This window comes from Schistocerca gregaria, chromosome 1 (assembly GCF_023897955.1).
Source record: "Schistocerca gregaria isolate iqSchGreg1 chromosome 1, iqSchGreg1.2, whole genome shotgun sequence".
Lineage (NCBI taxonomy): Eukaryota > Metazoa > Arthropoda > Insecta > Orthoptera > Acrididae > Schistocerca > Schistocerca gregaria.
In genome coordinates this window covers 588,766,599-588,790,691 of record NC_064920.1, presented here as the reverse complement: position 1 = coordinate 588,790,691, position 24,093 = coordinate 588,766,599, and the positions used below count along the sequence as shown (strand labels likewise).

At 40.2% G+C, this 24,093-nt stretch overlaps 1 protein-coding gene across 11 annotated transcripts in view; it reads left to right on the top strand.

The window, feature by feature from the left end:
* Nucleotides 1-24,093, top strand: part of LOC126357309 (histone deacetylase 6) — a 318,706-nt gene that overhangs the window by 150,507 nt on the left and 144,106 nt on the right. For all 11 annotated transcript variants that reach the window (XM_050007447.1, XM_050007450.1, XM_050007449.1 and 8 more), the window contains one exon: nucleotides 11,762-11,868. In XM_050007447.1, coding sequence (XP_049863404.1) covers nucleotides 11,762-11,868 — 107 coding nt within the window. The remainder of the gene's footprint in view (nucleotides 1-11,761; nucleotides 11,869-24,093) is intronic.

Below are 24,093 nucleotides of genomic sequence, written 5' to 3'. Positions count from 1 at the left end.
TTACCGTGCTGGAAGACATCCCCTGGAATGTTGTTCATGAATGGCAACACAACAGATTGAATCATCAAACTGAGATATAAATGTGCTGTCAGGTTGTGTGGTATAACTGTGAGAGTGCTCCTGCTGTTATATAAAATCGCACTCCAGACCAGAACTTCAGGTGTAGGTCCAGGGTGTGTAGGCCCCATACCGGTTGGTTACAGGCATTCAGCTGGCCTACTTCTAACCAACAGAAGGCCATCACAGGCACGAGGCAGAACTAGTTTCCACCAGGAGAAACAACAGACCTTCAGCTTGCCCTCCAATGAGCTCTCGCTAGGCACAACTGAAGTTGCAGTTGGTGGTGATTTGGGGTCAGTGGACCAAAAGCTCCTGCTAATAAGCTACAACTAGTAAAATTTCATGGTGCGTTTTGGTATTGTGATACACAGTTACTTACATTCCTAATTTTTGTGAAGCGAAATTTTTTATATTGTCTCTCAGTATTGTTTTGTAGGCCAAGAAAGACCTCTGTGTATCACAAGAGGTCAGTGGTGTACACAGTGGAATTTTGATTTTACGTTCTCCGATTTTCCTTTGTTCGCATTTCTACACCATAAAAGATCAATGCTAAAAATTCTTATCTTCTAAGTTCTTACTTGACATCTTGTTTGACTTTGTTCCATTTTGTTCCTGTTGACATTTGATGTGACTGAATGAGTCATAAGTGGCACTTTATAGGAAGTACCGGAAATTAATTTAAATGTGGTGACTTCAATATTAATTTTGTATATGATTGTGCAAAAAAAGGATGTTGGTAGATTCCTAAATTCATATGATCTGATGCAGACTGTGTGTGTGTGTGTGTGTGTGTGTGTGTGTGTGTGTGTGTGTGTGTGTGTTTTTTTCCCCCTCCCCCAACTAAGGTGCTGGGGAACAGTTGCACAGCCACAGACAATATTTTTATTCATTCTTCATAACTAGATGGGCATACTGTTAGTAGAAGTGTGAATGGCCTTTCAGACCACAGTGCACAAATTTTTAACACTAAAATGCTTTTGTACTCAAACACACATATATTATGTCACATATAATTACAAACCACGTAGGAAAGCTAATCCAACAGCAATAGAGAATTTTTTAAAACTTGTTGAGGAACAAGAATGGCAGGATGTTTATAGTGCTGATAACATAGATGACAAATATAATGCTTTCCTTAATGCATTTTGCATGCTATATGAGAGTTGTTTCCCATTAGAACATTCTAAACTGGGTACCAGCAGTGAAAGGCAGCCTGGGTGGCTGACAAGTGGGATAAGGATATCATATAAGATAAAGCAGGAATGATATCAAAATGTTTGTAGCAGTCACAATCAAGCTACAGTGGCCCATTACAAACAGTATTGTAAGGTGCTTAAAAATGTTATTAGGAAGGCAAGAGTATGTGGTACGCACATAGAATAGCTAATTCCCAGGATAAAATTAAAACCATATGGTCAGTTGTGAAGGAAATGTGTCGTCAGCAGCACAAAGTTGACAATATAAAGTCAGTTCGTAGTAAAAATATTTCTGTTACTGATAAATCAGATATATGTAAAATATTTAACAATCACTTTCTGAGCACTGCTGGTGAATTAAATGATAATTAAGTTTCTGCAGGGAATCATATAACTCTCTTGGCAAATTCCTTTCCGAGATTGTCTGAAATACTCCTCTGTGATACAGACAAGAGGGAGATTGAGTCAATAACTAAATCACTGTAGACTGAGGACTCTCATGGATATGATGGAGTGACTTTCAGAATATTAAAGTACTGTCCTGCACATGTTAACCCTCTACTTAGCCATATATGTAGTTTTTTCTTTAGGAATGATCAGTTTCTGGAACGATTAAGGTACTCGGTAGTAAAGCCACTTTATAAAAAGGGAGAAAGGGATAATGTAGACAATTTTAAACCTATATCTATGCCATCAGTGTTTGCTAAAGTTATTGAAAAAGCTGTTTGTGTAAGGATAATTGATCATTTTATATCCCTTAATTTGCTGTGAAATGTACATTTCAGCTTTAGAAGTCTTACAACTGAAAATGCTATTTTCTCTTTTCTCTGTAAGGTACTGGATGGGTTAAACAAAAGGTGTTGAATGCTAGGCATATTTTTTTGATTTAACCAAGGCATTTGATTGTGTTGATCACAAAATATTGCTCCTGAAGTCGGACCATTACGGAATACGGGGCGTGGCTCACAACTGGTTCACTTCTTACTTTAAAGAAGACAACAAAGGTCATTATTCACAATGTTGAGAATGGCTGTGATGTGGAGTCTGAGTGGGATACAGTCAAATGGAGGGTGCCCCAGGGATCAGTGTTGGGGACACCCCTGTTCCTAGCTTGGTAGTAAAGGATGCTGCATGCAACTTTGGCTCTGTTTCAAATAGTGCAGTCCCTGACTTAAGTTTGTGGTTTGTGGAAAATAAACTAACACTAAACCAATGAAAGACTCAGTTTTTACAGCTTCTAACACACAATTCAACAAAACGCGATGTTTTAATTTCACAGAATGGGCATATGATTAGTGAAACTGAGCAGTTCAAATTTCTAGGTGTTCAGATAGATAGTAAACTGTCGTGGAAGGCCCACATTGAGGATCTTGTTCAAAGAGTTAATGATGCCATTTTTATTATTCGAACAGTACCTGAAGCAAGTAATTGTTTGACATGAAAATTGTATCCTTGCTTATTTTCATTGGCTTGTGTCATATGGTATTATATTTTGAGGTAACTCTTCCCATTCTAAAAGGATATTTTTGTATCGTAAATGGGTGGTTCAGCAATAAGTGGCGTAAGTTTGCAAGTGTCTTGTCGACTCCTGCTCACTAGTTGGGGTAGTTTGACATATATATTCTTTACTGTCGTTTCTCATTAACATCAGCTTATTCCCAAGAATAAGCTGCTTTCACTCAGTTAATACTCGGCAGAAATCTAATCTGCATTTGGATCGGACTTTCTTAACTCTTGTACAGAAAGGTGTGCAGTATACCGCTGCATCCATTTTCAGTAAGCTATCGCAAGAATTCAAAAATCTTAACAGTAATCCATGCACTTTCAAATTGAAACTGAAGAGTTTCCTCATGGGTCACTTCTTCTATTCTATTGAGGAGTCCCTTGAAAAATTAAGCTGATTCTTATGTTATATTGTTGCGTGTACTCAAACTTACGACTAGACTTTTTTGGGTTCATAAACATTTTACTTTTATCTGTTGTTACTTTTATGTTGTAATTTCATATACTGACATGTTCCATGACCTTGGAGATTTGCTCCTCAATGTGGTCCTATGGAACTTGACATGTAAATAAATAAAAAAAATAAATAAATAAAAGGACAGATGGTTCACACCATGGGTGGTGGCAGAATTAAGGGAATGTTTTGGGCCGTTGTGGACAGGGGAGATGTGAGAGAGGAAATGACGACGTAATCCATGATCAGTGTTGCCAATACAAGTGCAATATTTAGCTTCGCCGTGCAGTTATGATACGACTACTGCTAGGTTGCAGCAGTAATGGGAAAAAAGGCAGTTGATGCAAAGTGTTCTGGACTGAGCCAGAATGTGAGGAAGGGGCCAAGCCACCACCTTTTCTTGTGCCACTTGTAACTCTGTCTCATCTTTTTGCATGTATTTCCAGTGTACTGTATTTGGCAACAATATCAATCGCAAACCTTTTAAATTCAGACACTGACTCTCTAAGAATATGCTTAGTCATAATTGAGGAGGAAGTGTCGCCCATTTCCAGCCAGTGAAATCTTATTTGCTGGCGACTTGTTAAGTTACCCATTAGCCAGTGCAGCCACCGCACCACACTAACACGCATAAAATGAGCTCGCCTGCTGGGTGTGTGGAGTGGGCGAGTGGCCCTTCAATGACGGAAGTGCTGGTAGGGTTGAAAGCATTTTGTGAAGAGTTGAAAATATAGTTTTTGTGCAGATGATGTTCTCTGACAAAGATTTCACACAGAAATAGAACAAAGGTTTTGCGGTAGCCCATTTTAAAGACTTAACATTTTCAAATATGACATGATACAGTTGCAACTACTACATACGCTACTAATGTATATACTTTACACTGCACACACCACACATTGTAGATCATAAACATTGACATAAGTGATAAGAGGACATGAAGTGAAACTGTAGCACATGAGCTTTCTTTCAAGTTTACATTTTAGACAGTGTATAGAAATTCACTGAGCTGACGTCTAATAACTTCTAGTAAGTTTTCAATGTCAATTGGGGAGGTAAACCCATTTGTTCACGTCTCTGTTTCTCTCATCAAGCTTAAAATAACGTTTTAATGGTGGTGAGAATATAAAGCATAGCCCATAAGAAAAGCATTAAAGAATAACAGCAATGACAACAAAGTGTGTCATTAAGCAGATGTCCACTTTAATGCAAACGGTTTAATGACTTAGCTACTGTGATGTTTTTGGTTTAATTTAACTATTCATCAGTTTTTGCTTTTTTCTGGGTGAGCACAAAGGATGATATATCAAAAATATTTGTTTTGAATCTATAATTTGCGGTTCTAGCGTGTCAGAAAACATCTTTATAACCTTGTACTCAGATACCAATTTCAATTACTTGCTGTTACACGTCTGTGATCTTTTAAGAACTGAGGAAATGCATTACTACAAATTATTGTATAAACATTGTATTGTACATTTAATTTCCTACAGTTTGACACATTTTGTACGAAGTATTGGAGAGGATTGCAGTTTTTAATCATATAAGCCAAATACATGTGTTTTTGTTGAACATTTTTCCCTGTGCTACTGTTTCCTCAATTTTGCATTTTTTAAGTCTGGACCGCACGAAAATGTAAAATGGGGGTTTCACTGTATTTCAACACAGTTGCTCGAAATCTATCCCCATTACAATCCACCCTCGAACTACTCCCCTGGAAAAATGACACACTTTCTTCATATCCAGTATTCCCCAGAAGACTGTCCCTTAATGTGTGAGGCATTGTATACCCACTGTATACCCACTGAACCAGGTACCTTCTCCAGATAAATCTGCACATCGGAGATCACGTCTACATTATCTTTTTGTGATAGAGATAAGGACTGCAATCGTTGAATTGAAACTGGTGGATGTTGGCAGTGAACTCTTAAAAATGCCAAGGATGCAACAGTCTTAATAGCTGTGTGAACTTTTTCAGTAAAAGCTGATTCATTATATTGAAATGTGTGTACTACCTCCTTAACTTTTTGTTAATATTTGGCATAATATAAAGCTTCCAAGAGCCAGGTGCATCAATGTGAAACTTTGGGTTAGGTGAAAGGCAAATGTTGGGAGCTATATCCTTAAAGGACTGAATGTGGTTCGAAACTGTACTTTCTTAACTGAAGAAATGACACTGTTAACCCACAGGATCATTATTTCAGATGCCCTCTGCTACATGATGTAAGTCATAGGCAAGACCGGCGCAGTGGTTCATATTGGGATCGAATTCTTTCAGTGGTGCTCCCACTTGTAACGTATGGGCAACACAGTCTGTCAACAATAGCAAAGCTTTTTCATCCCTATCCTTCCCTGGCCAAAGGATGCATAGGGCATCCCTGACAGCGCAGGCTATAGTACTGGTATTAATCTTTCCCAGTTCCTTACACAGTAGTAGGTAAAGTTTTCCTGGTTCCGTGGAATCTAATTTCCCAATGTGACGTATCTATGTACATAAATTCAAGTTGTCTGATCTTGTCTGTCTTTATATTTTAATCCAGATTAGACTAGTAAATATACCGATTCACAAGAAAGGTTTGTGTATATAATTTATAAATATTTCATAGAAGTTGTCTTAATTATGATAAATTAAAGTTCCTTGCCACAGTGAAAATGATGCCATTGCTGTGTAGCGAACAGCTACCAAGACTCCAGAGAGAGAGCAGCAGTGTCTCGAGAAAGCAGGAAGTGTGATTAAATGTGTATCTGATGTGGTAGGCTGATAGTAGAACATGTGGCTAGAATCTGAAAGGTTGTGGAATCAAATCCCGGCTCAGTCACTTCTTTTCATTCTGCATCTTAACCTAGCATCACCTCTCAAGTCATGTGGCAATTCCCCAGAAATGAAATGTGCCCAGGTTGGATAATTTGTTAGGGGCATGCATGTTGTGTAAATGACATTCAATTGAGGTCAGTTGTTTCATAACAGTTGCATATTGAACAAACATGTGAATACAAAATTGTGGTTTTTCAATTTTTTTGTTTATAAAATAAAATGTTTATGAAAATTTTCTCCAGCATGAGATGCAGTATTGCTTCGTTTATGTAAAGTAAGTTTTGCAGCAGCACATCAGATGACTCACCTTCCAGCTTTGATTTTCTTCAGTTATACATAGATGCGAACATGATTCTTTGCATGGTGGGGTGAAAACGTCTGCCACAAAGAGTCTGTGTCACAAAATTATGGCAGTGAGGCTCAATAATGAATCTGTGTGTGCTAAGGGTCTACATATCTGCATTGAAGTCTCTTGATTGCTTCTTTTCGTACGTTGGGACTCACCTCAGGAATTACTGCAGAGATTTTGATATGGTTTTTAATTATAGGTACACTGATTTGGAAGGTTTGTGTATACAATTTATAAATTTGTCATGGCAGATTGGTGGAACTATGAAGATATAGTCAACTGCTGCTGCGAAAATGATGCCATTGCTATCTAGCGATGAATTGCAAAACTCCTTATACCTACAGCTCTACACAGCACACACCTTCCTTTCATGTACTGTCAGTGGGCGGAATGCGTTTGGCACAATGCACTCAGTTTGTGTGCACTTAAAAGTATTCATGTATTGTTTATTTGGACACTTCTAAATTATACAGCAGACTGATAAACGAATCTCCACTGGTGAGAAAGAGATTACTGCTTGGTTCAGATTATGAATCGCAATTCATGCTCTTAATGAATTGCAGATTCTTCACTCGCAATTTGAAAGAATCAAATATTTTTAACCAATAGTGTTCCTGCTATTGTTTGAGAATAGTTGCATAGTGAAAATGTATGCAGATCCTAAATGTATGTTGTTTTAATTTTTATGCTACCAGTAGAAAGACTTCTGAACACTACTTCAGCAACTTTACTTCATTTATATACATTAGATTTTTTCAGCAATGCAACAGAGGACTTCATTTTAAGTTCTGCTTTCCTTGATTCAAACCTAGATGTGAAAAAGATTCTTTGCATGGCACAGCAAATAATTCTGCCATAAAGAGTACACAACAAAGAATTGTTACAATGAGTTTCAATAATGCGTTACAGTGCATATTAAGCTTGACAGGAGGAGTGCTGTAACATGAGCTACTCATATAGACCATCTGTATTTTTTTTTCTTTTATTTGTGCCACGTCTGCCAGCTTCTGATGTATATTGCATCACTCACATACTCGAGGTTTGTACACAGTGCTTGCACTGCATATGAATTTATCACTTACATTAGTGTGCCCCCATAATTGCTTTGAGATGTCACAGCAGATGCCAATTAATTATGGTACACATAAGATTTATGCCTCCAGACAACTTCACTGACATGCACTGCCTTCATTGCCTAAGTTATATGGAAGTGATGATATTCAGGTAATTAACATTGTCTGAATTTCATTCATAACTCTACTTGGTGACCTGCAAACAACTGTCTGCTTTCTCATTGAATGAAAGCCAAATATAGTGGTCATCAGTGCCATCGGGTACAATGCAGCTGCTGATACTCACCAGGAAGCCATTAAAGGTATAGACATATTTAAAGGCAAAGAGTAAGGGCAGAGATGTCAGTCGAGGCGGAAGTACAGAGGCAAAGAAGTTGTTGAAAGACAGGTGAGGTACGAGCGGCGGCAACTAGAAATTAGCGGAGGTTGAGGCCTGGCGGATATCGAGAAGCGAGGATATACTGAAGGGCGAGTTCCCATCTCCGGAGTTCGGATAGGTTGGTGTTGGTGGGAAGTATCCAGATAATTCGGACGGTGTAGCACTGTGCCAAGATGTGCTGGCCGTGCACCAAGGCATGTTTAGCCATAGGGTGATCCTCATTACCAACAAACACTGTCTGCCTGTGTCCATTCATGCGAATGGACAGTTTGTTACTTGTCATTTCCACATAGAAAGCGTCACAGTGTAGGCAGGTCAGTTGGTAAATCACGTGGGTGCTTTCACACGGCCAGCACATCTTGGCACAGTGTTACACTGTCCGAGTTATCTGGATACTTCCCACCAACACCAACCTATCCGAACTCCGGAGATGGGAACTCGCCCTTCAGTATATCCTCTCTTCTCGATATCCGCCAGGCCTCAACCTCCGCTAATTTCAAGTTGCCGCGGCTCATACCTCACCTGTCTTTCAACAACCTCTTTGCCTCTGTACTTCCGCCTCGACTGACATCTCTGCCCTTACTCTTTGCCTTTAAATATGTCTGCTTATGTCTGTGTATGTGCGGATGGATATGTGTGTGTGTGTGTGCGAGTGTACACCTGTCCTTTTTTCCCCCTAAGGGAAGTCTTTCCGCTCCCGGGATTGGAATGACTCCTTACCCTCTCCCTTAAAACCCACATCCTTTCGTCTTTCCCTCTCTTTCCTGAAGAAGCAACCATCGGTTGCGAAAGCTAGTAATTCTGTGTGTGTGTTTGTGTGTTTTGTTCATTGTGCCTGTCTGCCGGCTTGGTAAGTCTTGGAATCTTTGTTTTTAATATATTTTTCCCATGTGGAAGTATATATATATATATATAAAATAGAAAGAAACTTCCACATGGGAAAAATATATTAAAAACAAAGATTACAAGACTTACCAAGCGGGAAAGCGCCGGCAGACAGGCACATGAACAAAACACACAAACACACACACAGAATTACGAGCTTTCGCAACTGGCAGTTGCTTCGTCAGGAAAGAGGGAAGGAGAGGGAAAAATGAAAGGATGTGGGTTTTAAGGGAGAGGGTAAGGAGTCATTCCAATCCCGGGAGCGGAAAGACTTCCCTTAGGGGAAAAAAAGGACAGGTGTACACTCGCGCACACACACACACACACACATATCCATCCGCACATATGTGCGGATGGATGTGTGTGTGTGTGTGTGTGTGTGTGTGTGTGTGTGTGTGTGTGTGTGTGTGTGTGTGTGTGTGCGAGTGTACACCTGTCCTTTTTTTCCCCTAAGGGAAGTCTTTCCGCTCCCGGGGTTGGAATGACTCCTTACCCTCTCCCTTAAAACCCACATCCTTTCATTTTTCCCTCTCCTTCCCTCTTTCCTGACGAAGCAACTGCCAGTTGCGAAAGCTCGTAATTCTGTGTGTGTGTTTTGTTCATGTGCCTGTCTGCCGGCGCTTTCCCGCTTGGTAAGTCTTGTAATCTTTGTTTTTGTAGAGGAAATTATTGGTTGAATATGTTGTTTGTTTGTTGCTTAAGATGAGTGAACACACCAAGCAACCTTACTTCATAACTACAAAAATAAATACCTTTAAGAGTCACTGATTTGTTCTTTTAGTACACCCCTCTAGTGTCAGACAGCAATTAAGTAAAAGCTGGCTGGATTTATGCAAACAGAGTGGTATGTGGACATTTTCTCAAAGCGACAATGCTTCATACTCAGTGCTGATTTTAGTGCGGGCTGTGTTTTTTATATCTTCCAAATTTAAAAATAAGTAGACTCGATTGTTACAGATGCAACAGTGTGAGTTAGTTTATAGAGTTATAAGGACCATTGACATTGTGCCATACACATTCTTGATTTCATTGCGGTGTATAAATTTATTTATTATGTCTTTTCTTAGAAAGAGGGAATCCACAGTATTGATTTTCTTTGTAGTAATTATGAAAATATATTGAAGAACCATGTTATTCTACAAAAATTCATTTTAGACCATACTTCTGCTACGAAAATCCTGTACTGTTCTTTGTAGACCTTTAAGTCCTTTAAGTTCCATTAGTACTTTCTAGGTTCTATAAGGTTAAAACCTAAAAACCAAGGTCCTACTACAACAACACAAATTGCCAATGAATTATTTGTTGTGTTCGTTTGGCATTTTATTTTAAGCTGGAGTTGTGAATCCCATGCTGCTTGAAATTCTCTCTCCTCTGTAATTTGAACACAATCAGTTTAATCAACTTTCGCTTTTGATATAAACTTCTCCTTGCGCATTTGATAGCATTCCTTGTCGTCAAAGTCACATCATTCTCCTTCTCATCGTCAGTCAGTTTAATGTGAACAGCAAACTATTGCACCTCTTCACAATAAAATTTGTGGACGCACATGTGTACCCCCCTCCCCACACACACTCACACTCCTGCCTCATTCGCTATCCCATGCCCATGCTGCCTCTGCCTACCACCTGTCAACCTTGGTTTCTCCCGCTTTTCCCTTCTCCTCCACCTCCTTTCTTCTCTCACCCTCTCACGCACTGCATCCATTTCTTCATTTCCGTCAAGTCATGCGGAACCCATTGTGATGCAATTTTTTGCATGCCCAGGCATTCCATCAGGATGCGAAGCAATCGTATGCACTAATCTGGTTCTGTGGGCAAGCTCACGAATCGTATGGCATCCACTAATGCAGCAACAGCATGCAGTTCTACCTCAGAGATGCTAGGATGACCTGCCCGATGCATGTCTGCCACAGTTTTCCGACCTTCGTTGAAGGCTTTTACCCAACATGCCACAGTTCTGTACAGCAATGCCGATTCCCTGCACGCCTCTTGAAGACCTTGATGACACTGTTGTGCTGAATGACCTCTGGCACATTCAATCTTGATCCAACTCCGTTGTTCCTCTTTGGAAAACATAGTGACACTGTTACATTAGATTGCTCGCTCACTAGTGACTGTGTTTCCCTCGATTGTGCGCATGCTGGTGATATGGGACGGACGAGCAGTGTTGCCACTATTTAAGTCCCAACCTACTTATTTGTTCCGAATGTCAATTTTTGGTTGTGGGAATGTAGATGATGAAAAATTCGTGAGTGGTGTATGCGTCGATGCCTGTGAATCTGCATTTGAGCAGCTATTTGTCACGGATATAGTGAACATTGTGTGTTCGATAGATGAAGAGAGCAGAGCCAAAGCAATTGAGCAAGCAGTATCACATACATCAAGACACTGAAATGCAATTATCTCGTATAGAGTATGCTGGGAAAAAATTTATTTGACTGTTTTGGTGTGTTGGCTTTCTGGAAAATGAGAAACATCATCAAGAAGAAAAAATTGATGCAAGCAATTGATAATAAAATACAGTGTACTTGAAGTGTAATTTTGTAAATGAATTATCAGTTTCTGGTGACTTAAGTACTGGTGTTTCAGATGTGACATGTAGCATGTTTTGTACATACAGTAAGCAGCAGATTCCAGGAAAAACACATGTATTTTGAATTTTCCATATATGAAATTGTGCATTTGATCTCGGATCCATATTAACGCGGATATGTAGTCATTTCTTGTATTTAAGCCAGTTGTTTCCTCTTGCTCTACAGTGTTCTCTTTATTTATTCTTGAATTATGTTTATCATCTAATTCAAACTTGTGCTTAGTGAGTTTCAATATTTTTTCACCTTGTATAATCTAATGTCATATTAGCTATTGTCACAGGAGTTCTTTCATTAACCATTTCTGTTTCTTGTTGTGTTTTGGAGACCACTTTGTAATTTCTGAATGTTTAGATTGTTACTATGGTAATATAAAAAAATTATAATATTGAATATTAATTTCCTACATTGTTGTTCTGTTTCTTTAATGTGAAGTTTGTGTTTTTTGTCTTAACAGGGAGGGTACTGTTTGAAATCCTTAGCGGAAGGTGCTGCACTTACTTTGCGATGCTTGCTTGGAGATCCTTGCCCACCACTACCAAGTCTTCCTCCTCCAAGTGACAGGTGTGATATTACAAAAATAATTACTAGGTTTTCTGCTACACATTGTTTGAGGCACGACATTGATAACTGTTAGGTACTTCTAAGCAGTAACTTAACATGTGGAAGAAGGCATTAAAAAATGCAGTACAGTGTTTTTTTTTATTTTTAACAGGCATTTTACAAATTAATGTTATGAAAATTTGAAATACTTAGTAACATGAAATACTTAGTAGCATGAAATTTTCTGATTGAGAAAATTCACTCATTTGAAGTAAATGAAACCTTTTTGTTTATAACTTGTATTGCATCTACAGTGGTTACTACATGCATTAACATACACAGCACAGCCTGAGGGAGGCAGTGTAGTGCCTCAGACACTGGCATAGTAGTATTTCAATCCACAAAAATTTCTTCAGGCAACTGTTTGAATTGTTAACTCTCAGTGTAGAACTTAAAACAGTTTACTAGCATCCTGTCAGTCCATCCCATGTTTTATGGTACACCTTAAAAAAAAAAAGAAGGAAGAAAGAAAAAAAAACATAATTAATGGTGCTTACTCACACTATACCGCAGTGATTAACACCTTCATGTACACTTGTTCATTTGATGTTGTATATCATGCAAATATCAAATATCAGTGTGAGGGAGGTATTAGACTGCACCTCCTCCACTCTCTCTCTCTCTCTCTCTCTCTCTCTCTCTCTTTCTTTCTCTCTCTCTCTCGTAGTTTGAAATGATGATCAGAAATTGCATTCTGTGGATGCTACACTGTTCAGTATAATGAGGAGATGTTGTTTTCATATATGAATATATGTTTGTCTTCTGCCATTTTCCAGAAAACCTTATCCATACTAGGACAACCAGTTCCTTTGTTATCAAGATATATAGCTACTCTAATCTTTCACTTTGAGTATCACAGCAGCTATAGTTTTGAGAGAGTGGACTTAGATTAGATAAGATTACATTAATACTTCTTCCATAGATCATGAATGCGACACTTCGTAATGATGTGGAACGTGTCAGGTTAATGAAAGATGTCTGTACAAGATATTACATTACACAAAATATTGCATGATACTAATGATTAAGTTAGTTTTTTTTCCCTCCCTTAATTTATATCTAAAAATTCAGCCAATGAGTAGAAGGAGTTGTCTTCTAGAAATTCTTTTAATTTATTTTTAAATGTTGGTTGACTATCTGTCAGGCTTTTGATGCTGTTTGGTAGGTGACCCAAGACTTTTGTGGCAGCATAATTTACCCCCTTCTATGCCAAAGTCAGATTTAACCTTGCATAATGAAGATCATCCTTTCTCCTGGTGTTATAGCTATGCACACTGCTATTACTCTTGAACTGGGCTGGATTATTAACAACAAATTTCATAAGTGAATATATATACTGTGAGGATCCTTAGATCCTTAAATAGATGTCTGCAGGATGACCGTGGGTGGACTCCAGCAATTATTCTGATTACAAATTTTTGAGCAATGAATACTTTCTACTCAACGATGAATTACCCCAGAATATGATACCATACGAAAGCAGTGAATGAAAGTAGGCATAGTAAGCTAATTTACTGAGATTCTTATCACCAAAATTTGCAATAACCCTAATAGCATACATAGCCGAACTCAGACGTTTCAGCAGACCATCAATGTGTTGCTTCCAGTTTAACCTCTCATCAATGGACACACCTAAAAATTTTGAAAATTTGTAGCTACAGACTTCTGTTCAAAGTCCTTATTTGTTACCGGAGTTGTGCCATTTACTGTACGGAACAGTATATACTGTGTTTTATCAAAATTTAAAGAGAGCCCGTTTGCTGAGAACCACTTAATAATTTTGTGAAAAACATCATTTACAATCACATCACTTAGTTCTTGGTTTTTGGATGTTATTACTATACTTGTATCATCAGCAAAAAGAACTAACTTTGCATCTTCATCAATATGGAATGGTAAGTCATTAATGTACACTCCTGGAAATTGAAATAAGAACACCGTGAATTCATTGTCCCAGGAAGGGGAAACTTTATTGACACATTCCTGGGGTCAGATACATCACATGATCACACTGACAGAACCACAGGCACATAGACACAGGCAACAAAGCATGCACAATGTTGGCACTAGTACAGTGTATATCCACCTTTCGCAGCAATGCAGGCTGCTATTGATGGCATTTCCAGCAAGATACTTAAAGCTTGTTCCCCACAGATAAGTAGGATTCTCAGCCACGTATGTAATAGCTCTTTGGAGACGATGGTAGAGATGCTGGATGTAGTCCTGTGGAACGGCTTGCCATGCCATTTCCACCTGGCGCCTCAGTTGGACCAGCGTTCGTGCTGGACGTGCAGACCGCGTGAGACGACACTTCATCCAGTCCCAAATATGCTCAGTGGGGGACAGATCTTGCTGGCCAGGGTAATTGACTTACACCTTCTAGAGCACGTTGGGTGGCACGGGATACATGCGGACGTGCATTGTCCTGTTGGAACAGCAAGTTTCCTTGCCAGTCTAGGAATGGTAGAACGATGGGTTCGATGACGGTTTGGATGTACCGTGCACTATTCAGTGTCCCCTCGACGATCACCAGAGGTGTACGGCCAGTGTAGGAGATCGCTCCCCACACCATGATGCCGGGTGTTGGCCCTGTGTGGCTTGGTCGTATGCAGTCCTGATTGTGGCGCCCACCTCCACGGCGCCAAACACGCATACGACCATCATTGGCACCAAGGCAGAAGCGACTCTCATCGCTGAAGACGACACGTCTCCATTCGTCCCTCCATTCACGCCTGTCGCGACACCACTGGAGGCGGGCTGCACGATGTTGGGGCGTGAGCGGAAGATGGCCTAACGGTGTGCGGGACCGTAGCCCAGCTTCATGGAGACGGTTGCGAATGGTCCTCGCCGATACCCCAGGAGCAACAGTGTCCCTAATTTGCTGGGAAGTGGCGGTGCGGTCCCCTACGGCACTGCGTAGGATCCTACGGTCTTGGCGTGCATCCGTGCGTCGCTGCGGTCCGGTCCCAGGTCGACGGGCACGTTCACCTTCCGCCGACCACTGGCGACAACATCGATGTACTGTGGAGACCTCACGCCCCACGTGTTGAGCAATTCGGCGGTACGTCCACCCGGCCTCCCGCATGCCCACTATATGCCCTCGCTCAAAGTCCGTCAACTGCACATACGGTTCACGTCCACGCTGTCGCGGCATGCTACCAGTGTTAAAGACTGCGATGGAGCTCCGTGTGCCTCGGCAAACTGGCTGACACTGACGGCGGTGGTGCACAAATGCTGTGCAGCTAGCGCCATTTGACGGCCAACACTGCGGTTCCTGGTTTGTCCGCTGTGCCATGCGTGTGATCATTGCTTGTACAGCCCTCTCGCAGCGTCCGGAGGAAGTATGGTGGGTCTGACACACCGGTGTCAATGTGTTCTTTTTTCCATTTCCAGGAGTGTATATCAAGAACAGTAAAGGGCCTAAGACCGAACCCTGTGGGGCCCCGTACTTGATAGCCCCCCAGTTTGAGAAATCAACTCTTGTATTAACATTACATGAACCACTTATTTCAACTTTCTGCATTCTTCCAGTTAAGTGTGAATTAAACAATTTGTGCACTGCCCCCCTCAAACCATAATGATTTAGCTTATCTAAAAGAATTCCATGATTTACACAGTCAAAGGCCTGTGAGAGATCACAAAAAATACCAATGGGTGATGTCCGGTTATTCAGAGCATTTAATATTTGCTCAGTGAAAGCGTATACAGCATTTTCTGTTGGAAAGCCTTTCTGAAAACCAAACTGACATTTTGTTAGTACTTTATTTTTACAAATATGGGAGGCTACTCTTGAATACATTACTTTCTCAAAATTTTTTGAGAGCTGTCAGAAGAGAGATTGGGCGATAGTTGTTGACATCCGACGTGTCCCCCTTTTTCTGCAATGGTTTTACAATGGCATATTTCAGTCTATCGGGGAAAACAGCCTGCTCCAAAGAGCTATTACATACGTGGCTGAGAATCCTACTTATCTGTGGGGAACAAGCTTTAAGTATCTTGCTGGAAATGCCATCAATTCCGTAAGAGCTTTTACCTTTCAGTGAGTTTATTATTTTACTGATTTCAGAGGGAGAGGTTCGTGGAAATACAGTTGTTTCAAACTGCACAGGTATGGCCTCTTTTATTAGAAGCCTTGCCTCTTCTAGTGAAGATCTAGATCCTATTTTCTGCACAACATTTAAAAAATGATTATTGAAAATATTTCCAATTTCAGATTGTTTGTTAGTACACTTGTCATTCAGTTTTATGGCACTAAAGTCTTCCTGTGCTCTTGGTTGCCCTGTTTCCCTTTCAATAATGTTCCTAATTGCTTTAATTTTATTATCAGAGTTACTTATCTCAGACATGATACACATGCTTCTGGACTTTTTAATAACTTTTCTTAGTACCGCTCAATAGTTTTTATAATATTGAACGATTTCGGGGTCAGTACTCCCTCTTGCTGTTAGATAAAGTTCTCTTTTGCGGTTGCAAGATATTCTTATTGCTTTAGTTAGCCAAGGTTTTTTATATGTTTTCTTGGAATTATGTTTCACTATTTTCTTGGGAAAACAATTTTCAAATACCCTTAAAAATATATCGTGAAATAAGTTATATTTCAAGTTTGCATCGGGTTCCATATACACTTCATCCCAGTCTAGCTCCTTTAGTCTTTCCCTAAAGTTTGCAGTATTTATATTGTTAATTGAACGCACTGCTTTGAAATTCTGATTTGATATACTGCATGGAGCTATGTCATGTACTGTAACTAGCTGTGCACCATGATCTGAAAGACTATTCTCAACAGGATAAGCGTTTTATGTCCTTAAACTTATCTTGGTCTATAAAAAGTTATCTATCAATTTCCTGCTGTTCTTTGTTATCCGAGTAGGAAAATCAATGACGGAGCTCAAATTGAAAGAACTGAGTAATACTACAAGGTCATTCTTCCTATTACACTCTTTCAGGGAATCAACATTGAAATCCCCACAAATGATAATTTGCTTCCCCCTGTCTGACAGATAGCACAACAAAGCATCCAAGTTTTCTAGAAATAGCTGGAAATTCCCTGAGGGGGACCTATACACTCTTAAAATTATGAAAGTGCCAGGCAGACATATGTCTGCTTGTGTCTGTGTATGTATGTATGTATGGATGGTGTGTGTATGTGTGTGTGTGTGTGTGTGTGTGTGTGTGTGTGTGTGTGTGTGTGTGTGTGTGTGTGTGTGTGCGCGCGTGCGTGAGAGAGAGAGAGAGAGAGAGAGAGAGAGAGAGAGAGAGAGAGAGAGAGAGAGTGAGAGTATATACCTATCCTTTTTTCCCCCTAAGGTAAGTCTTTCTGCTCCCGGGCTTGGAATGACTCCTTACCCTCTTCCTTAAAACCCACATCCTTTCATCTTTCCTTTTCCTTCCCTCTTTCCTGACGAAGCTGCCGCCGGTTGCGAAAGCTCGAAATTCTGTGTGTGTGTTTTATTCATTGTGCCTATCTACCGGCACTTTCCCGCTTGGTAAGTCTTGGAATCTATGTTTTTAATATATTTTTCCCATGTGGAAGTTTCAATATATCTAAAAACAAAGATGATGTGACTTACCAAATGAAAGCACTGGCAGGTTGATAGATACACAACCATACACACAAAATTCAAGCTTTTGCAACCAACAGTTGCTTCTTCAGGAAAGAGGGAAGGAGAGGGAAAGACGAAAGGATGTTGGTTTTAAGGGAGAGGGTAAGGAGTCATTCCAATCCCGGGAGCGAAAAGACTTACCTTAGGAGGAAAAAAGGACAGGTATACACTCGCATGCGCGCGCACACACACATATATCCATCCGCACATACACAGTCATTATATATTTTTTAAGATAGGAACAGCAAAGGTCCTATAACACTATCTTGGGGAATGCCAGAAATCACTTCTTTCTTACTCGGAGACTTTCTGTCAATTGTTACGAATTGTGACCTCTCATGTATCCAGTCACATAACTGAGATGATATTCCATAAGCACACAATTTCACTACAAGTTGGATGTGTGGTACAGTGTCAGAAGCCTTCCGGAAATCAGAAATACGGAATCAATCTTAAATCCGTTGTCAATAGCACACAACAGTACAGTAAAGAGCTAGTTGTGTTTTACAAGAACAATGTTTTCTAAATCCATGTTGACTGTGTGTCAATAGACTGTTTTCTTCAAGGTAATTCATAATGTTCAGACACAATATATTTTCCAAAATTGTACTGCATATCAACGTTAATGATATCGGCCTGTAACTTAGTGGATTACTCCTACTACCTTTCTTGAATATTGGTGTGACCTGTGCAACTTTACTGTCTTTGTATATGATTAAGTATGGAGCTGTTGAACCAGTATAATCTGAAAGGAACCTAATTGGTATACAGTGTGGACCAGAGTTGCTTTTATTAAGTGATTTAAGTTACTTCACTGCTCTGAGGATATTTACTTCCACTTTATGTTGGCAGCTGCAACAAATTCTGGAATGTTTACTTAGTCTTCTTTTGTGAAGGCATTTTGGAAGGCTGTGTTTAGTAACTCTGCTTTTGCTGCGCTGTCTTTGATAGTATCTTCATTGCTATTGTGCAGAGAAGGCATGGTTTGTGTCTTGTTGCTAGCATACTTCACGTATGACCAGAATCTCTTTGGATTTTCTGCCATGTTTAGATACAAAGTTTCGCTGTGAAAACTATTATAAGCATCTCACATTGAAGTCCATGCTAAATTTCAAGCTTCTGTAATAGATTGACAATCCTGGGGATTTTGCATCTGTTTAAATTTGGCATGTTTGTGTTGTTGTTTCTGCAACAGTGTACCAAGGAGGATCAGCTCTGTCGTTCGTAAATTTATTTGGTATAAATCTCTTACTTGCTGCCAATACTGTTTCTTTGAATTTGTGCCACATCTGGTCTACACTTACATCATTAATTTGGAATGAGTGGAGATTGTCTCTCAGGAAGAGGTCAGGTGAATGTTTATCCGCTTTTTTGAATAGGTATATTTTTCATTTATTTGTGGAGGATGAGGGGTTACAGTATTTAATCTCGATATGACAACAGTGTGTTTGCTAATCCCTGTATCTGGTTTGTTGCTCATTGTTAACTTAGGATTAATTCTCGCTAAGAGGTCAAGGATGTTTTCACAACCGTTTACTATTTGCATGTTCTCATGAACTAACTGCTCGAAATAATTTTCAGGGAATGCATTTAGCACAATTTTGGGTGATGTTTTATGTGTATCTCCAGAATTCTATGTGTATTTTCGTCAACATATTCGAGGGTAGTCACCACCGCCTATAATCGTATGAGTCTGGTACGTGTTTGAAATCAAACTGAAGTTTTCTTTGAATCTTACATCAGTTGTATCATCTGAATTGGGAGATCGATAAAAGGATCCAATTATCATTTTATTCTGATTGCTAACAATGACCTCTGCCCATGCTAACTGACAGGAACAATCTACTTCAATTTCCCGATGAGATACTATCAGCAACAAACATGCCACCGCCAACTGTGTTTAACCTAACCTTTTGGAACACTGTTAGATCTTTGCCAAAATTTTGGGTTAGCTTGTCTCTCGTTTTAGCCAGCTTTCAGTGCCTATAACGATTTGAGCATCAGTGCTTTCTATTAGTGCTTGGAGCTCTGGTACATTCCCAAAACAGCTATGAAAATTTACAACTGTTATAAAGATGGTTCCTGTATCTAAGTTCTTCCTGCATTTGGCCTGCACCCTTTGTAATTGAAGCCCTTTTTGTGTTTTCCCGAGACCCTCTAACCTAAAAAAATCGCCCAACCCACACCACATAGCCCCTGATGCAACCCGTGTAGCCACATCCTGCGTGTAGTGGGCTCCTGATCTGCTCAGTGGAACTCGTAACTCAACCACCCTTCGGTGCAAGTCGAGGAATCTCCAGCCTACGCAGTTGCAGAACTGTCTGAGCCTTTGATTCAGACCGTCCACTCGACTCTGTACCAAAGGTCTGCAAACGGTCCTGTTGACTATGCTGCAAGTGGTCAGCTCAGTTTTCATCTCGCAGGCAAGACTATTAGCCTGTACCACTTCTGTTAGTGCTTGATGCCAGAGAGAATCTCTTCTGATCCAAAGTGACACACACCATTGGTACCGACGTGAACCACCACCTGCACTTGGCTGCACTCTGTGCTGTTCATGGCATCAGGGAGGACCTGTTCCATGTCTGGAATGACTCCAACCATTATTCTTCTTCTTGGCAGCCATGTCCCTAAGGGGCCCCATAACGCACCTAACGTTGGAGCTCCCAACTATCAATAATCCCACCTTCTGTGATTGTCCGGATCTTGCAAGGTGAGAGGTTTCCTCTGAAACAGGAAAGACGACGGCATCTGGCTCAGTGACAGTGTCATCCACTGGAACCTGTTCGTCAGGCTAATCGGGAAGGCCTTATGTGTGCGGTCCCCTGGGAAGTCTTTTGCTGCCTGCTGTGCCCCAGGACAATCTCCCATTTGACCATGTGTGAGGGGTCAACCTCAACATGAGGGCTGGCCACTGGTGAAGACCGATCGGAGGACTTGGATGTGCTGGATGTCTGTTGGATCCCTACGGCTGACCCACAATAGTGGTGCCCATCCACAACAGCCTTATTTCGATGGGAGATAAACGAGTAGTTACATGTGGAAGTTCATCAAGTATTACTGGGAGTGCTGGTATTTTCTGTGCTCAAGTTGTATGTCTGTTTGAACAGTATGTCCTACATAAAGTACCAATTTATTTCACTATACATTCACAAAGGCTACTTTGCTGGTGATATTTTGAGAAAGCAATTTGCTTAACATTTTTCCATGCTAAAAACTCTTTAAAGGCTGTATTCACAAACTGTAGGCCACTGTCTGTCAGCAATTTACTTGGCCTTCCTATCTCCAAGAAACAGTCCTGGACATTGAAGCGTCATCTCTGTGTTGGCTTGCTTACCAGGATAGAATTTAACTTATTTAGACCAAGACCTAGGACAAATATATAAGTTACCCCATTTCCCCTCTACTAATTGGTAATTGGCCAAAGGAGTTAGCAGCTGTGAGGTCATGTAAGCCTTAAGGTACTTTTAGACATAACTTGTATGTTATCACTTGACTATTGTCTTTCATCTTCTAGCAAGTTTCAGATGTACATAGTGCACACAGTATGTTCATTCTTATCAGGTGTAGAAGTATGAAATGCGGATTTTTTTGTCTAAAAAAACATCTTAATTTCAGAAGGCTGATAAATAGCACTTTATTCAAAGTATGCTCCTTTCATTTTTTATACATTTTTCCACATTTTGGACAATTTGTTGTGAATACCACACCAGTTAAGATTTTCCATGTTTGTTGCAAAACATTCATGTGTTCCTATGAACCAAAGCACTGCTGAGCAAGTGTGTGACCTACTGATCCAAACAAATGGTAATTGCAAGGAGCCAAGCCTGGCAAGTAAGCCGCATGGGGTAGAACTTCCCACCCAACTACTTGCAACGTGTTGCGAACAAGTTTTGCCGTGTGTGAAGGAGCATTGTCTTGAAGAAAAATTACTTTGTGTTACCTATTTCAGTATTGAGGTCTTTTTTCAAGCAGCGACATCTTCAGATCCGTCAATTGTTGTTAGTCAAGTTTACTTTTAACCATTTTCCCAGGTTGTAACAGCTCATAATAGATGATGCCCCTCTGGTCCCACCAAACAGAGAATCGTCTTTCTCCCAAAGCAATTCAGTCTTGCAGTCAATGTGGATGGTGTGCTTGGGATTCTCAAAATAAATCCACTTCTCATCCCCTCTAACTGTACGATGCAAATATGACTTCTGTATGTACCTAATGAGTAAAATCTCACGTGTTTGTGCACTTTTCCATTTGCCTGTCATTAGACTCATGTCGTACCCATCTACAGGTCTTTCGAATCTTTCCCATCTCGCGTATCCAATTGGAAATAGCTCGTTGACTAACATCCAATTGTTTTTGTGTTTGTGAATCATCTTTGTTCAGCAATACTTCCAATTCCACACCAGAAGTCACCATTTTTGAAGCATCGAATCCATTGTTCACACTTAATCTTGCAATGGAGCACGTTTACCAGGAGTTCTTCTAAGTAATTAGTATAATTCAGCAGCAGTTTTCTTCAAATGAAAACAAAAAAATAATGCTGTCCATGAATTCTTGCTTCGATATAAATTTTGACATATTCAACACGACATAACACTATGCACAAACTTTTCCAAATCACTTGTGCACATCTGTCACTTGTTGACACATTCACGAGGATCTCCTCAACACAGATCTATGGAACGAAAAACTAATCTAATCTAATCTCATTTTTCTGTAGTTCAGGTAGCAGATCAGATTCCTATGTTTTCTTCATAATTAGTTCTAGCAGTGTGCTTTGTGTCTCCAAAGTGTTCTCTAAATCCATCACGGTGCTCGTTGCTACAAGGTGGATGTTAATTTTGTTTTCATATGGACCTACAGTTACTTCGACATGTCCTGAATCATGACCAGTACTCCCCATCTTTGTTGTTTGGATTTACTATTCTGACATTTATTTACATGACAGTAATTAACCTCTTATTCCCCTCCCCCCCCCCCTCCCCTCCCCAAATCCCTCTTTCCAAATTTTCAACAATCAACAGCAATTCATTCATGGTAGACCAACCGCTTTATAAAATTTCCTTCCTTACATAGTACGACAAATGCCTGACCAATACCTTTGCTAGAAGTATTTTGTCTACTGAATTACCTAAATATATTAAAAACAAAGATTCCAAGACTTACCAAGCGGGAAAGCGCCGGCAGACAGGCACAATGAACAAAACACACAAACACACACACAGAATTACTAGCTTTCGCAACCGATGGTTGCTTCTTCAGGAAAGAGGGAAGGAGAGGAAAGACGAAAGGATGTGGGTTTTAAGGGAGAGGGTAAGGAGTCATTCCAATCCCGGGAGCGGAAAGACTTCCCTTAGGGGGAAAAAAGGACAGGTGTACACTAGCGCGCGCTCGCGCGCGCGCTCGCGCGCGCGCGCGCGCTCTCTCACACACACACACACACACACACACACACACACATATCCATCCGCACATACACAGACACAAGCAGTTGTGCAAAATCATGTCAGACTTGATTTTTGTAGAAAGTACAGAAGTGGATTGATTTCAGTTTGCTTTTAGAAAATCTGTTTTCCATAACTGATTTTAAATTAATCACAGTTGGAAAGAGCATGTGACAGCAGTATCGGAAAATGAGAGGCAGATTTGAGTGAATGTACCACGGCAACAGGCTACGTCGCAGCAACCTGTTGTCCATGTTTCGTCGCATGTGGTGTTTATTATTAAAATGACAAATAATGTCTTATTATATCGAATTGGTCCATGGTGACATTTTCACTGTAGTGGCCAGCCTGAAAATAGGGCTTTAAGGCCATCTCACTGCCTTTCAGCATCGACAGTTTTTTTTAATAGTGATAGTTTCAAATGTGGGGGGGGGGGGGGGGGGGGGGGAACTCTATTTTTGGACTAGAATATGATGGAGTAATTGTCAAAAGAAAATTCTCTGCATCTACATCTACGTGATTACTCTGCTTTTCACAATAAAGTGCCTGGCAGAGGGTTCAATGAAACACCTTCAAGCTGTCTCTCTACTGTTCCACTCTCAAACAGCGTGCAGGAAAAAGAAGCACTTAAATTTTTCTGTGCAAGCCCTGAGTTCACTTATTTTATCATGATGATCATTTCTCCCCATGTAGGTGGGTACCAACAATCGGAGGAGAAAACTGGTGGTTGAAATTTCTTGAAAAGATCCCGTAGCAATGAAAAAGTCTTTGCTTTAATGATTGCCACTCCAGTTCATGTTTCATGTCTGTGGCACAATCTCCACTACTTGGCGATAATACTTTCTCGACATCATCTGTCAGTCCGTTCTGATGCGGATCCCATACCGCACAGCAGTACTCCAGAACAGGGCAGGCAAGCATAGAGTAAGCAGTCTCTTTAGTATACCTGTTTGCACCTTCTAAGTGTTCTGCCAGTGAATCACAGTCTTTGGTTGGCTCTACCCACAACATTATCTATGTGATCATTTCAGTTTAGGTTATTTGTAATTGTAATCCCTAAGTATGTAGTTGAATTTACAGCCTTCAGATTTGTGTGACTTATCAGGTAATTGAAATTTAGCGGATTTCTTTTATTACTCATGTGA